This window comes from Phaseolus vulgaris, chromosome 2 (genome assembly GCF_000499845.2).
Source record: "Phaseolus vulgaris cultivar G19833 chromosome 2, P. vulgaris v2.0, whole genome shotgun sequence".
NCBI classification, from domain to species: domain Eukaryota; kingdom Viridiplantae; phylum Streptophyta; class Magnoliopsida; order Fabales; family Fabaceae; genus Phaseolus; species Phaseolus vulgaris.
In genome coordinates this window covers 29,575,198-29,589,902 of record NC_023758.2, presented here as the reverse complement: position 1 = coordinate 29,589,902, position 14,705 = coordinate 29,575,198, and the positions used below count along the sequence as shown (strand labels likewise).

At 37.5% G+C, this 14,705-nt stretch overlaps 1 protein-coding gene across 1 annotated transcript; it reads right to left on the bottom strand.

Moving 5' to 3' along the window:
* Positions 1 to 4,465: 4,465 nt before the first annotated feature.
* LOC137811310 (7-deoxyloganetic acid glucosyltransferase-like) lies at positions 4,466 to 6,827 on the bottom strand. Its single transcript, XM_068612998.1, has 2 exons — positions 5,899 to 6,827; positions 4,466 to 5,680 (listed from the first exon to the last, which is right to left on the bottom strand). The coding sequence occupies exons 1-2, from the start codon at positions 6,398 to 6,400 to the stop codon at positions 4,734 to 4,736; spliced, it is 1,449 nt and encodes a 482-aa protein (XP_068469099.1). The 5' UTR covers positions 6,401 to 6,827; the 3' UTR covers positions 4,466 to 4,733.
* Positions 6,828 to 14,705: the final 7,878 nt, after the last annotated feature.

Here is a 14,705-nt window from a genome sequence, read left to right as displayed (position 1 = left end):
TTCTCTTCATTTCTTCATTGGTAGATATGCAAACTCTGCCTTTGAATCTCAAGATCTCATATTCTCCCATCACAAAGTCCTTAGTTTGATATATACCTAGAAAAGTCACAATACACTTTAGATTTGGATTCTCTTAATTGCTTTTCCTTAATCATTCCAAGGAAATCATTAGTTATAGTTAACTTACTACAACTAATATGATTAACATGGAATTGTATTCCCAAATTTAGATTTCTGAATTGCTCAATCAACTTCTGCTCTTCAATCATCATGGCTGACACTTGTGCTGACTTTCTGCTAAGAGCATATGCAACTACATTACCCTTGCCTGGATAGTACATCAGCTAGAAATCATAATCTTTCATAAACTCCACCCATTTTCTCTACCTCATGTTCAACTCTTTCTGATCAAACAAGTATTCATTGAACATTTGAAATTGAGCTTCATATAAATAATGTCTTCAAATCTTCAAAGCAAACACCACCACTGCCAACTCTAAGTTATAAATAGAATAATTTCTCTCATGAACTTTGAGTTGCATTGAAACATATGCAACTCCTATCTTCTCTTGTATTAAGACACAATTCAATCTCTGATGTGAAGCATCATACTAAACCTCAAAAGGTTTTTCTTGTATCAGGAGGAGAACTTGTCAACCTTTTCTTCAGCTTTATGAAACTCTGCTCACATCTTGGCTGGATCCACTGAGACCCCTAAGCTGATAATACATACTCATAAAGTTCATAATTGAGACCTAACAGTTGTCTTCTGCACATCTTCTGCACATCTTCAGCCTTTACCAAAATCTTCTGCTATCCAGATCCCAGATCAAAACTTTGAGAACTGTGGCTCCATGTAACTGATCCATCAAATCATCAATTCTGGGTAGAGGATACTTGTCCTTGATGGTGAACTTATTCAACTGCTTGTAGTTCAGACACAACCGAGACAATGGTCACCCAAGCCCGTAACATCAAGAGTTTTGTTGTCCGCTAGTCTTACCTTAACAAAGTCTCCAATAACTAGATTCTACAATGCTTTAGAATCTATGACTCAGGAATCCACACTGCTATCCACGCAACAAACTAAAAGGTCCTCGTCTGCGGAGTCTTCTGCAATGTTGACTTTTATCATTTGGACATTGATTCCTGAAATGCCCCACCTCCTTGCACAGTTCCAACATGTTACACTTGAGCAATCCCGAGTCTTTGACTGACTCCTTCTTTTGTTCTTGCTCCCACTATCTCTGATATTTTTCTTACCTCTGATGACATATAGCGATTCACTAGATAATTCCCCAGAACTCCTTCTTCGGACATCCTCGCCAAGAATGAGATCACGAATCTTCTCAAAAGTGAATCTATCCAATCTTGCTGAAGTGGTAACTGTTGTAACCATTCCGGACCAACTGTCAGGCAAAGCTTGAACTTCATCATCGAACTTAATGCCCACTGACGTAAGTCTGGCTAAGATCATATTGATGTGCTCAGTAACTGAACTCGCAAATCCTCAATTTGCATTTTCCACCAACTGAAATTTGTACCATCGAATTTTTAATTCGGAATTTCCCGTATTCTGCCATCTCAAACGACTAGTCGAGATACTCGGTACAACTAATTTCAGATCTTGGCAATTTTTTTTTTAAATCAAGACCACAAAAATTGTACCACCCAAAATCTGTCACCAACAGACCTGGTCGCAGTCCCCAATGCACTGGCGCTCCGCCGCACTGGATCCCAACTGCCAGGACGCGCACCACCGTTGTTCGTGCTCCACACCACCATTGTCGTTGGTCACCGCCGTCTCAGACCAGTACGCCTGCAGAACGCACATGCAACCCTAACTTTGGGATGTCGTTGCCGCCCTTGCGAAACCCTAGCTTTGGGACGCTGTTGCTGCCTCTGCGAAACCCTAACTTTGGGATGCTACTGCAGCCGCAATTTTCACGTCTCGTCGATTAATTTCTGCTGATCGGATCTCTAGTGTGTAAACGAACCAAAGCTCTTGATGGGAAAAACGCACGCGGAAGCAACACACACAATCACGAATCAAATGTAGAAAATAAACAACACATGATTTAACCTGGTTCGGTTGCCAACTGCAACCTACATCCACACGGACAAGTATTAGGTTTTCATTCTATCTTGTTGCACACCAATTACAAGTACAATGATCTCTTTAAATAGAGATTATAAAAGGGACACAATGATTAGCCCCACCCACTAAACATGGTGCCTAATCAGCCCAATCCAATTGGTCCTGGCTTCATACCCAACAGTTTTATCCTAATGCATAATTGAACCAGTGGAAGTAGATAGGATAGGTTTTTTTTGAAGGCAGCAGCGTGGGCCTTTGATCTTGCACAGGGTTCATGTTGTGGAGATTCAAAGAAGGAGTAGTAGCAGGATCCTAAGCAGATCACATTTCTCTGTTGGTCCATGCATGCGAGGTGTATGTAAGTAAGGCTTTAGCTAACTTCAGGTCATGTTTGAGGGCTTGGTTGGTAACAGGTTCACCTTAGTAGCAATTATATGATCTTGGTAATTGCTTCTAGGTTTTTTAATTATACGGGCAGTCTCTCATTTTAATTAATTAATTCTTTACTGATAAAAAAATAAAAAATATATGAAATCTATAAAATATTATTATTAGCATCCACTGTATTAGAGCTTATCCAAAGTTTACCAAGATCACCAAAATATTAAGGATGGTGTGGAGGATAAATTTTGGACATAATCATATGCATTTACAATACAAAACAATAAAAGTCATCAGTAATTCATAAACTACTTCAATCCTTAAGTATAAAAAGACAAAATTAAACTTGTCTTTTACACATACATATTAAAACTATTATAGATAACTATAAACTCAAACAATATTCTTTCTTATAAACTGAATATTTAAATGATTGTGAATGATATTAAGAATTTGTTTGTAGATATTGTCGTTGTCAACTTTTCTTCTTAAAAAAAATTTCTTTATATAAAATTGAAAAGAAATAGTTATTAAATGTTATTCGAGCTGTTGTGAGTTTAACATAAGTTATTTTTTTTTTCAGCTATAATTTCTCTATCTTTAAGATTTAAGAAACACTTAAATGCTTTTTATGTATGGTTGATTGCACATTTTTTTCTTTAAGAACCATGCTAATGCATGATATATCATTTATTAAACCTGGATTAAATAACTTTTTCCCAAAACAAAGAAAAGTAAGGATCATATATAACTGAAAGTCTTTTCAGAGTAGATTACAGACGTCTTCACACATCAGAAGTTGTTGGTGTGCACCCAACCATGTTTTTAAAAAAATCTTTATGTTGATACTTCAAAACAAGATCCTCTTGAAAAAATAAAATAAAAAAGCAAATATTTCCTAAATACATAGAATAAATTAAGATATTTTATATGTAATATATAAATACTTAACATTACATAACAAGATTATGTATACAATTTTTTCACTTTTTTATCAACAAGTAAAAGTGAATAAATATGAACCACTTTAAGGATGACTCAACCTTTATATATGACCATAACACAACAATACCCACCGAACCTCTTCTAAACAACCTTATTCTTACAAAACTAAAAAACAACAATCAACCACTCAAAGGAAGAAACCTTGCAGAAGGTCAAATAATAAACAACATGTAGGCCATAGGATCGAAGTACCACTCTGAATAAGTAAAGCAAGCACAAACAAATTTAGAAGTTACCTAAGACTAAACCTTTAATTGAGACAAGGTGAACATTTTTGAATGATCAATCACTCCACATTTGAAAATATGTTTATTTTTGTGTTTCCAGATTTCATTAAGAACTACAAACCAAACATTACCTCAAATAACATTTACCTCACCTCACTTGTTAGATAAAGTTATATGAAAAACTGAAGATAAAGTTATATGAACACTGATATTTGATGACTTGCATCTAATTTTCTCTTGACTTTGTTTATATTCAGTATGATGGATGAATCCTAAAATCATCCAATTAGCTTTCGTTGTTTTTTTTTATTATTAAATAAGATGATACAAGTTTTTTTTCTTTTTCTTACTACGCCACATATGAGGGGAACTATATTTTTCTTCTAACACTTTCCTGATGCTGATAGAGTAGTTGATATGTGGAGAGTGTTTTATAGATGGGAAATGTGTTAGATGTCTTGATATCAAGGAGATTGAATTAATAGAAGAGGAGGTTCGATTTCGTGAGGTTCCTCGACATAAAAAAAATATGCGGAGGATTTGGAGAGGAGGCTAGACAATATTTGGATTGGAAATGAAAAATTACATGTTAAAATGTCCAAGTATCGCAAGGAGAAAGCAAAATGAAATGGGACTCTCAAAGTTTCAGACAAAAATCATGATCTTAGGATAACAGAGTCACTCAGATTTGGAGGAGGAAAAATGATGACCAAACGTTTGCGTAGGTCATTAAGTCTTACAAAAACAACGACGATAACCTAGAAAAGGACATATGGAAATTTAATACAAAGCCAAAAGACTCTGCATGATTGGAAATGAGCTTCATCGGTACAATCTCATATTACAACAACATTGATATGTTGGTTGGTGGAACATTGAAATGCTTATTCTGTGTTGGTAAAACCTTAATGCAGTAACAACTTACTTCAGAGCATAACAAAGTACAACAAAACATTACTTAGGATCTCAAACTGGATGTGAGCCATGCTTGCTAGAAGGAAACTTGATGAATTGTGGCAGTGCTAATTATTTTCCCTGCTGCCTGATTTAATGTAGTGAATAAAATCCTGGAAACTGGAGTAAGAGGAACCACCTGGACTCACACTCTTATGAGCCAACGTAGCCATTGCTTTAGCTGAATTGAGAAACTCCTCCCTCCTATGAACCATGAGATCATTTACCATCTTCTCCACAACATCTCTATCACACACATCTTTCATGTCCAACCCTACTTTCCAAACCTCACTCACAAACCTGCTGTTAATCTGCTGATCTGCAAAGTATGGCCAGCAAATCATGGGCACACCAGCCACCACACTCTCCAAGGTTGAGTTCCACCCACTGTGTGTCAAAAACCCACCAATGGCCTTGTGTTCCAGCACCTCCTCTTGCGGGGCCCACTCTACAATGAACCCCCTCTCTTTAGTCCCTTCCTCCACCTCAGCCGGTATCCGGTCATCATCCTGTTTTCCTGCAACAATGTCAGGGCGCATCACCCACAGAAACCTCTTCTTGCTGTTCACCAAACCGTGCCAAATCTCCATTAAATCTTCCCTTTTTACAATAGTGCTACTTCCGAAGCTGACATACATCACCGACCCTTCAGGCTGAGCGTCGAGCCACGTCATGCAGGTCCCGTCCACTTGAAAAATAGCGTTCTTAAACTTGGGAATGTCTTCTCCTTTGTTGGATTCTGCTTTTCTGGTGTTCAAATGGTGGTGGAGAGGACCAACGGTGTACACTTTGGGAAAATGATGACGTATTTGGGAGAGGACAGGGCCTTCTAGATCCTCAAATGAGTTGACGATAATCGCGTCTGCTGCAAGTGATTGTCGGCTTCGGTCCACATAGGACTCAAAAGTGGAGTTCCCCTTTTTGTCTGGTCGAAAGAAACTTGGAAGATCTCTGCAGCGAAGCAAGTTTTCCATGCCGGGGATGTCTTTTATGATTCGATCCATGTCCTCATCTCCTACAACCACAACCACTCACATCATAATGTTAACCACATCACCAATGCTCCTAAATCTATACAAATTTTGTCTACCATATCGGTTAATAACGAAGTTATTATAAGAAATCGGAATATATACTAAATGGAATGCGCATATTTAAAGAAGGTATGAGTAAGATACTACTATAGCTAGATAGGGTGAGAGAGATGAATGAATTTAAAGTCCGTATATATACCTCTAATTGGAAGTTCTTGGCTGTGGAGGAGGTTTGTAGCAGAGATATAAGCCCAGAAGCAACAAGCACTAACGGTTCGGAATTGAATGATTGGTATGGATACGTTGAACTCAGAAGCGACGTCAGCGGAAAGGCTTCCGAAGATACCATCCTGAATAACGCAACTAAGTTTGGGAATTTGAGGAGTGTGGGAGAGCAGAATATCTCTCAAGAAGGGCTTAGCGTGGAGAGTTGTGGAAGAAATAAGGTCCCAAATACGGTCTCCGAATCCAGGGTGGTCACCCTCGTCGTAAGAATCGGAAAGGGTCTTGAAATGGAGCGTAGGGTAAGATTTTGAGAGAACTTGGATGTCACCGAAACGAGTGAGGCGGCCGTGGATGGTGTCGGTGGTGAGGAAGGTGATGTGGAGATTCTCAAGGGTCAGAAGCTCGGCGAGCTTCAGCATGGACGCAACATGCGCAGACACTGGAAGAGGGAAGATCAGCACGTGCGCTTCTGCCATTGATTTTCTGTTCTTCAACTTGGCTTGGTCTCTTAGTCCATGTTGTGTTTGATATTGTGGAGATGCGTTAAGTTAAGAAATAAAATAGAGAGTAGGGATTACCCATGCACGGTGAAAGTAGTTACACCACACCACCGTCTCTGACACATCTCTTATCACTAAGATTGTTCTTGATTATTGAGCACCTCTTGTTAGCTCTTCCAAAACACATTCTTGTTTCTGTTTCGGGACAGCTTTATCTGCAGGCTAGGTCAAGCCAAATTACTACCGTTCATTTTGACCCGAGGCTCGCTTTCACAACAAAATGTTACAAAAAATATCTCTGAGAATTCATTTTAATAATATAGATATTAAAATTCGGCCCAATGCCTTTTCCCTTGATTGGAGAGTCTTGGAAGGTAAGATTCCAACGGGACTGAACCTTTTCAGAAAATGTGTCAGTATTCCCTCTGTGTTATGTCTTTTAAGTAATTATGTCTCCTACGTAATTATGTCTTCTATGTAATCAGGTAGTTGTTGAGTGTATGATAGCTTATATGGTTGATGGTATCTTGGTGGTGGGAGATATTGATTTTCGTTATGATATTATCTGCTTTATCTCTTTCAATTTATGTAAAAAAGTATCTCTTTCAATTTATGTAAAAAAGAAACAGAGTCTAGAAAGGTGTTTGGGTAACAGTTATATGAAATATTTGGAACAAAAGGAAGTAGGTTGTGTTTAAAGGGGAAGGGTGGACGGTGAAGAAATCTTTAGCCTATCACAACTACAAGTTTGATCATGGTTGAAGAGGAAAATAACCAATTTTATTTTCTTCTATTCTGATTGGGTTCCCTACTCCTCAAATTGTTTGTTCTCCCTTAACTAAAGAGTCTTCTTAGGACCATCGATGCTTGGCATATGGAGCTAAGGTTCAAGTATTTGATGCAGGAAAAATGGAATTCTTACTGTGTCTAGAGAAACAGTTTAACCAAATTCAAAGATAAGCTAAAGATCTTGAAGGTAGATCATAAAGTGTGGAATCAGGATGTGTATGTTTTTTTGGACACAATTAAGAAAAGGAACTTGAAGGAGATAGAGGAACTTGACATCAAAGATGACAACAATCTTCTCGATGATAATGCTAAATTGAGAATACTAGAGCTTATAAGTCAGTTGAGGATGATTGATAACAAGATTTAATCTCTTTATAGACAAAAAGCTAGAGCGAAGTGGCTTAAGCATGGAGACTCAAACTCTAAATATTATCACTCAGTACTTAGATGGAGGAGACTAAGAAATGAGATCAAAGGAGTTGAGGTAGGAAATCAATGGAGTGAGGACCCTTAGGTTGTCCGCAGGGAAGCTAAAAAGTTGTTTGAAGATAGATTTCAGGCGATTCATGATTTTGGGGTTAGGCTTGATGTTGTTGAGTTTAAGACTTTGTCGGCAAAGGTTAATTCAAGCATGATCTTGAACTTCACTGAGGAAAAAATAAGGGAAGCGGTGTGGCAGTGTGAAGGCTAAATGCCTTGGTCCGGATGAGTTCAACTTTACTTTTATAAAAAACAGTTGGGGTACTTTTAAGCAGGATATTGTTGATGTTGTCCTTCATTCTGGGGTGCTTTCCGAAGGGGTGTAATGCGTCTTTTATAGTCTTAGTACCTAAAGTAAGAGACCCCACAAAGCTTGATCATTACAGGTCTATTTCTCTTGTGGGAGCGATCTATAAAATCATTACTAAGGTGTTTTCATGCCGCATTAAGAGAGTTCTTCCTGCGGTTATTGATGATGGTCAGTCGACTTTCACAAAAGGTAGAGGAATGTTGGACAATGTCCTTGTGGCCAATGAGGTTGTAAAGGAGTTGAGGAGGTATAAGAGGAGTGGTTTGTGTTTGAAAGTGGATTATGAAAAGGCATACGACTCTGTAAGGTGGGATTTTCTATATCATATGTTACACAAACTTGGCTTTCATAGTAGATTAATTATGTGGGTCAAAGGGTGTTTGGAGTCTGCAATGGTGTTTGTTTTGGTCAATGGAAGTCCTACGTCAGAATTTAAACCATCTAGAGATCTGAGGCAAGGGGACCCACTAACCCCCTTCCTTTTCCTCATTGTAGCTGAAGGATTGGCCGGGTTAGTTAGACAAGCGCTTAAGATGAATCTACCAAAAAAAGTGAAGGTAAGGAGGGAGGAGGTGGAGGCTTGCATGCTACAATTTGTTGACGATACGTTGCTTTTGTGAGAAGACTCTTTATAACAACGTCTTTACTATTAAAACAATTTTGAGGTGTTATGAGATTGCTTTTGGACTGATAGTTAACTTCTATAAATCTAAGTTGGCTGGTATAAATGTTGAGAGAAGCGTCATTGATCTCTATTTCAAGTATCTAGGAGTAGAAGTAGGAGGAAATCCAAGAAAGAAGCAGTTTTGGGAACCAATTATAAATAAGTTGCGCGATAAGTGGGCGCTTGGAAAGGGAGATTCTTGTCATTAGTAGGGAGGATGTGCTTAGTCAATTTAGTTCTTACTGTCGTCCCTCTCTTCTATTTATCCTTTTTTAAAGTTTCGATGGTGGTTTATAACAGGATTATTAATATTCAAAGGAGCTTCCTTTGGATGTGGGACAGAGAAAAAAGAGTCATATCTTGGGTTAGTTGGGAGAATGTTTGCAAACCTATGGAGGAAGGTGGACTGGGAATTAAAGATATTAGAAGGTTCGGTTGGGGATAAAACTAGATTTTGGGAGGACAAATGGCTTGGTAGAGATAAATTCATGTCTTTGTTTCCTAGGTTGTATTCTCTATCCATGGATCAGGGGATGGTAGTGGGTGAGGCAAGTGTATTGGTAGACTCGGGGTAAAGATGGAGTTTAAGGTGGAGAATAGACAAATTTGAATAGGAAGCTATGCAAGAAGAAGATATGCTTACAATCATATCTACGAGTTTTATTAATAAGGAAATCAAGGACAACCAAATTTGGGGAGGGGACATCTCAGGGGAGTTCTCAATTAAATTTGCTTATGAGAGTCTAGCATTCCAAGACCTAGGAAATCTCATGGCTTTTTCAATCAATTTTGGCAAGTTAAAGCGTTTCCTAATGATTTAGCTACTTCCTGGAGGGTACTCTTGAATAAAATGCCAACTCGAAGCAGCCTGATCAGGAAAGGAGTGGCAGTCGGTTCAACTGTTTGTGAGATGTGCTAAGCTTCGAAAGAGTGAAATCAACACTTGTTAGAATGCAGTGTTGCACAAAGGGTATGGTCTCTGTGTTTTAGATGGTTAGGAATTTTGTTCATCCAAAATAAGGAGTTAAAGAATCACTTTGAAAACTTTCATTTGGTTCATATGAGTGCTAAACAGAATATGGTATGGAAGGGAGTGTGGGTGGGTTGTAAGAGGCATTTGGGAACAAAGGAATTCTATCATTTTTAAGCAAGGGAAACCTGACGCGAAAGAAGTCTTTCATTTAGCACAACTTCGACCGTGGTTATGGATGAAATATATGGTGCATGCTTTCTCCTTCTCGTTCTCGGATTGGTATCTGAACCCAGACTCTTGTATTAAAAGCTATTTGTAAGAGGCAAACCCCTCTATTGTTGAGGGGTTCTCTTTGCCTTGAGAGGAAGGCCCTTCATATGCTTCAAGAGTCAAAATAGATCTGTATTTGTGTTAATTTGTGGCAACAACTTGTTCGTAGATACAATTGCATCATAAGGTGGAAGGAAACGAAGATTAATAAAGTTTTGGAACAGGTTTGGTCTATTTGTCCTGTTGTTTAGATTTGAAGTGATAGCACTATGTGGTGCTATCTTTGTGCTTATGTAGTTCAGAAGATGTATATATACTCCTATTTTGGTTGATGGTGGTCTAACGTTATCGAGCATGGAATTAGAGGATATGAGGTATTTGTGTATAGGCTAAATAAATGGTGGTATTTGTATATGGGTTGGGACACCCGTGAAATGTCCCCCTTTTAATTTATTTGATTCTTTGCCGACAAAAAAAAAGAAAAATTAAAGTGCCCTCTTGGTCAAAACTGTTAGAATGTATGGCTTTAAACTAGAGGGGGGTGAATGATTTAAAGAGGGTTTTCGCAAACTTTTTAGTCTAGAATGAAATTCCTTTGAGAAAACTTGATTCAGAATTCAGTTTGCCAAAAACACAAAGCAATTTAGCACAACACCAGAAAAACAATCGGTTGTTTAGCAGAAACAATCGGTTGTTTATACCAGTTAACAAATATAAACTGAAATTAAAGAGTTCAAGGGATAGAGAGATTGCACACAAAGTTTATACTGGTTCACTCTTAAACCAAGAGCTACATCCAGTCTTCCCAAAAACCACTGGGGGAATGCACTAAGCAATCAAACCTAGATTACTTACACAAACCACCAAAGAAGTGACCTTGATCCCCTCAAGACACACACTTCCTTTGGCTCAACACATACACCACCAAGAATGCTGATCTTGACAACCTCAAGAACACACAACACTTCTCAGCCTTACACAACAGAGTTTACACAAAGTACAGAAGGATTACACTTGTTACAGAATGATCTGAAATCAATACAAGATGAAAATCCTATTCCACTTTCTCTTGATCAAAGCAATCTCAAAGCAATCTTCAACTCTTCAAAAGAAAAATCAGTGAAAAACTCAAATCTATTTTTCTATGATTTAATCTTAGTTGTTTGATACAAAAGCTTAACAAACTATTTATTGCTTTCAAAGACTGGTCAAAACATTTAAAATTGGAGCGTATTCAGTTATAAAATCATTTAAAGCTCAGTCAAAGCACAAAACAGTTTTCTGTTATGGTCCCAAAACAAACAATCGGTTGAATGCTCGAATCAATCGGTTATTTTGGTTTGACAGCAAGTCAACCATAAAAAAACAGTTTTCAACCTTTCTCAAAGCACCTAAGTATAAACCAATTGGTTGTTTCGTCAAAACAACAAGTTGTTTTTCACTTAGTTTGAAAAACACTTTCAATTAAAAAGGTTTGAGAATGCTTAAGCTTTGGATTCAATCAAAAGTGGATTAACACAGATAATCTACCCCAGATCCTATTCTAATACCCTTCAGCAACAACAAGCACATCTAGCCTTCCATCAAACTCAAAGGGTTTGGATTCTTCAAAGCTTGAACACACTTTATTCAACAATCTCCCCCTATTTGATGAAGAAAAATCCCTGGTTGCTTGTGTTGGATTTGATTGAATCTGAAGCATTTCCTGCAAAAGAAAGTTTAAGGAAAGCACAATATCTCTGATAGAAGGTTAGAGCAAAAACAGAAACAATATATCAGCAGCATTAAAACCAACAGAAATAAGGCTTACTTAAACACTCAAACACAACATAGAGTTTGCGGAAAAAATAAAAGATAATGAAAGACAACACAACATAAAATCTCCCCCCATTTGTCTTCACAAATAGACAATAAGAAGAGATAAAAAGATAATTGTTCCAGATTATACAAAAATTTAAAACAAAAGCTCTTAAACTGATACAGGGCCAAAAACAATCGGTTGTTTCGTGAATTCAACCGGTTGTTTTTCCTTTAATCATCCTTGCCATACTGGAGTTCAAAAATCTGATTCTGAATAGCTTCTATCTGTTCATCCAAGGTCATAAACCGTGTATCCATGCTGTTGAATCTGTTGTCTATACTCTGGAAGTTGCTCACACAAATCATGAAGATTCCTTTGATTCTCGGCAAAACCATCAAGCCTATTCACCATGTATCTTTCAAAAGAAGACATGGATGACATTTCATCTCCTTGATTTCCTGCACTGGTTCCAACACCTAAATTGGTTTCAGGCTGTTCTTCATGGTTAAAATCCATGTCAGCAGCTTGATCTTCTTCATCAAAATCAGCAGTTGCAGCACTTGATGAAGCACCATGATCACCTTCTTTGCTCACCCATTTCCCATTTATTTTGGTGAATCCCATCTTGCTAAGAGAGCCATTGTTAATCTCTTGTGTTGACTTAACCAGCTCAGATGACTCATCTTCAAGATTCACTTCAAAATAGAGCAAGAATTTAGAGATTAAAACAACATAGGGATAGTGGTAATCATTTAACCTCATGGCTTTTTGCATGTGTTCTTTAATGATGTGGATCCAGTTGATTTTGATCTTCTTCATGATGCAGTAGATGTATACAAGGTCTTCTTCTGTTAGGACAAAATGGTTGCTCCCCCTGGGAGTAAGAATCCAAGTTACAATAAGAGCAAGCACCCTTTCATCTAGCTTTAGTCCTCCAACCGAACAAGTTCTCACTTGGGCATTTTGATTCTTCAAGCAACTCTTGTAGTATTGGACTTTATTAAAATCCTCCACTACTCCAAGATTTCCCTTGTTGATTCTTAGACCAACATATTTCAGGCTAGCTACAACAGTCCACACATCATGAGTGATCTTCATGTCAACTCCCTTCACATGAGAAACAAGATTGTTTCCCTCAAACTTGAGATTGGTGTAGAATACCCGAATCAAATCAGGGTATATGTTTCCCTTCATCTCTAAGAACCTTCTCAGCAGCTGGTCCTTGAGTAGCTTCCTCACATTGTCTAGCTTTTGGCTTTTCAACCAATCAAAGGAAACAACTTTGGGGTTGTTGATCACCTTTGTGCTAGTTTCAAAGCGATACCTTTCAATAAGCTCATTGTCTCCAGAAAACCAGTCCTCTAGTCTCCCTCCAGACCTCACAGCTCTGATTTTGATCCTCTTTGATGTATGAGGAGTTGATTCCATGATAGCAGAGAAAGAGGCAAAGAAGATTCACAAGAGAGCAAGAGATGTTGCAAGAGATGACTCAATTGATTGTTCTTGTGAGAGAGAACAACTACACCATAATTTAAAGAGAAACAAAACCAAATTGCATTCAATTGATGTGAGTGGGTTTCAGTCTTCAAAGAGAAAAGACTTGACTAAGACCTGCACAGAAAGCGTCAGAAAAAGCAGAAAATCACATGGTCATCACATGTGATCTTTGACTAGTCATAAAGGCTCTTAAATTTTCAAGATTTTGGAATATATTCCTTTATGACATGTTGTAACTTCCTCCAGAACGTGATCAACTTTCAACACTGTTTTATTGACTAAGGATTCTTTCATAATTGATATCTGCAACAGACAGAATTCAAAAAAGAATTAAATCCATTCTTTCATAGTGCTATCAGAGAGGAAATAATCGGTTGTTTCGAGGAAACAATCGATTGTTTTTCTGCACCAGCAAAACAAATTTTGAATTATTAAGAATTAGCAGATAGGATTCAATGTAGATGAAATTGAGCATTTAACAAGAGATATTAAGCATGGATATGAATTTAAAAAGAATTAAGGATAAAGATAAGGAAGGTCTTATCCTTTATGAAGTTCCTTCAATGAGTCATTGGTTTGTGATCAAGAAGCCTCTTTTGACTATTTGAGAACCTTGGACTGATACATAACATTGATTCAGTCTCAATGTTAATCTTTTCCTTCCAAGTACCTGATCAGATGACTCAGTGCCTCATGTTCTTCTAGATTCCTTGCATAAACATGAATTCAAGCGACAAGGTTTGGTCCCCTTACAAATGTGGGTCCATTTGGTTTATATTTATCATTTGAAACCTCACAACCTTTGGGAATCCATTTCATAAAGCCTATGGGAACAAAATATTTCCTTATTTTGCAGAATCTAACAGAATGGCATTTCTTCATGCAATAAAAGCAGGTAACAACCGGTTGTTTCGACTTAACAATCGGTTGTTTTACTGGCTGTTTTGAAAAATTCTTTGAAAACTTATCTTGCTTGTTTTGTGGATTAAAACCTAATCCAGCTCTTCCAAAAACACAGTTTTTGAGATGCCAAGACATTCTCAAAGTTGGATTTTCCTTTTGAAAGCTTATCCACAGTACTAACAAGATAATGCACTTTCTTTTCAAGATTTTCACAATTTTCACAAATGAGAGTGTCATACTTGCAATAAAAGTTTTTGCAATGAGTTTCCAGGTTTTCAAAATCACTTTTTGATTTTTCCAGCTCTTCTTCAAGTGCCTTAACTCTATTTTCAAGCCAGTTGTTAAGCTCTTTTAATCGGTTGTTTGAAAGAACTAATCTATTAGCTTCATCATGTGTTTCTTGAAAAGCTTCAAGCAATTCACTATAATTTTCAATATTTAGAGAAGCACATGAACTTACATCACTTGAGCTGCATGACTCATCATCTCCTTCTGCAATCAAGCATATGTTTGCCTTTTCTTCTTCACTTAATAATGAGCTTGATGAGGAGATTTCATTCTCATCCCAAGCTATGTAGGCCCTTTTTGACTTTC

Coding starts and splice junctions, on each gene's coding strand:
- LOC137811310 (XM_068612998.1), bottom strand. CDS start 6,400: ATGGCAGAAGCGCACGTGCTGATCTTCCCTCTTCCAGTGTCTGCGCAT. Junction 5,681..5,898: donor CCAAGAACTTCCAATTAGAG/GTATATATACGG, acceptor TTGTGGTTGTAG/GAGATGAGGACATGGATCGA.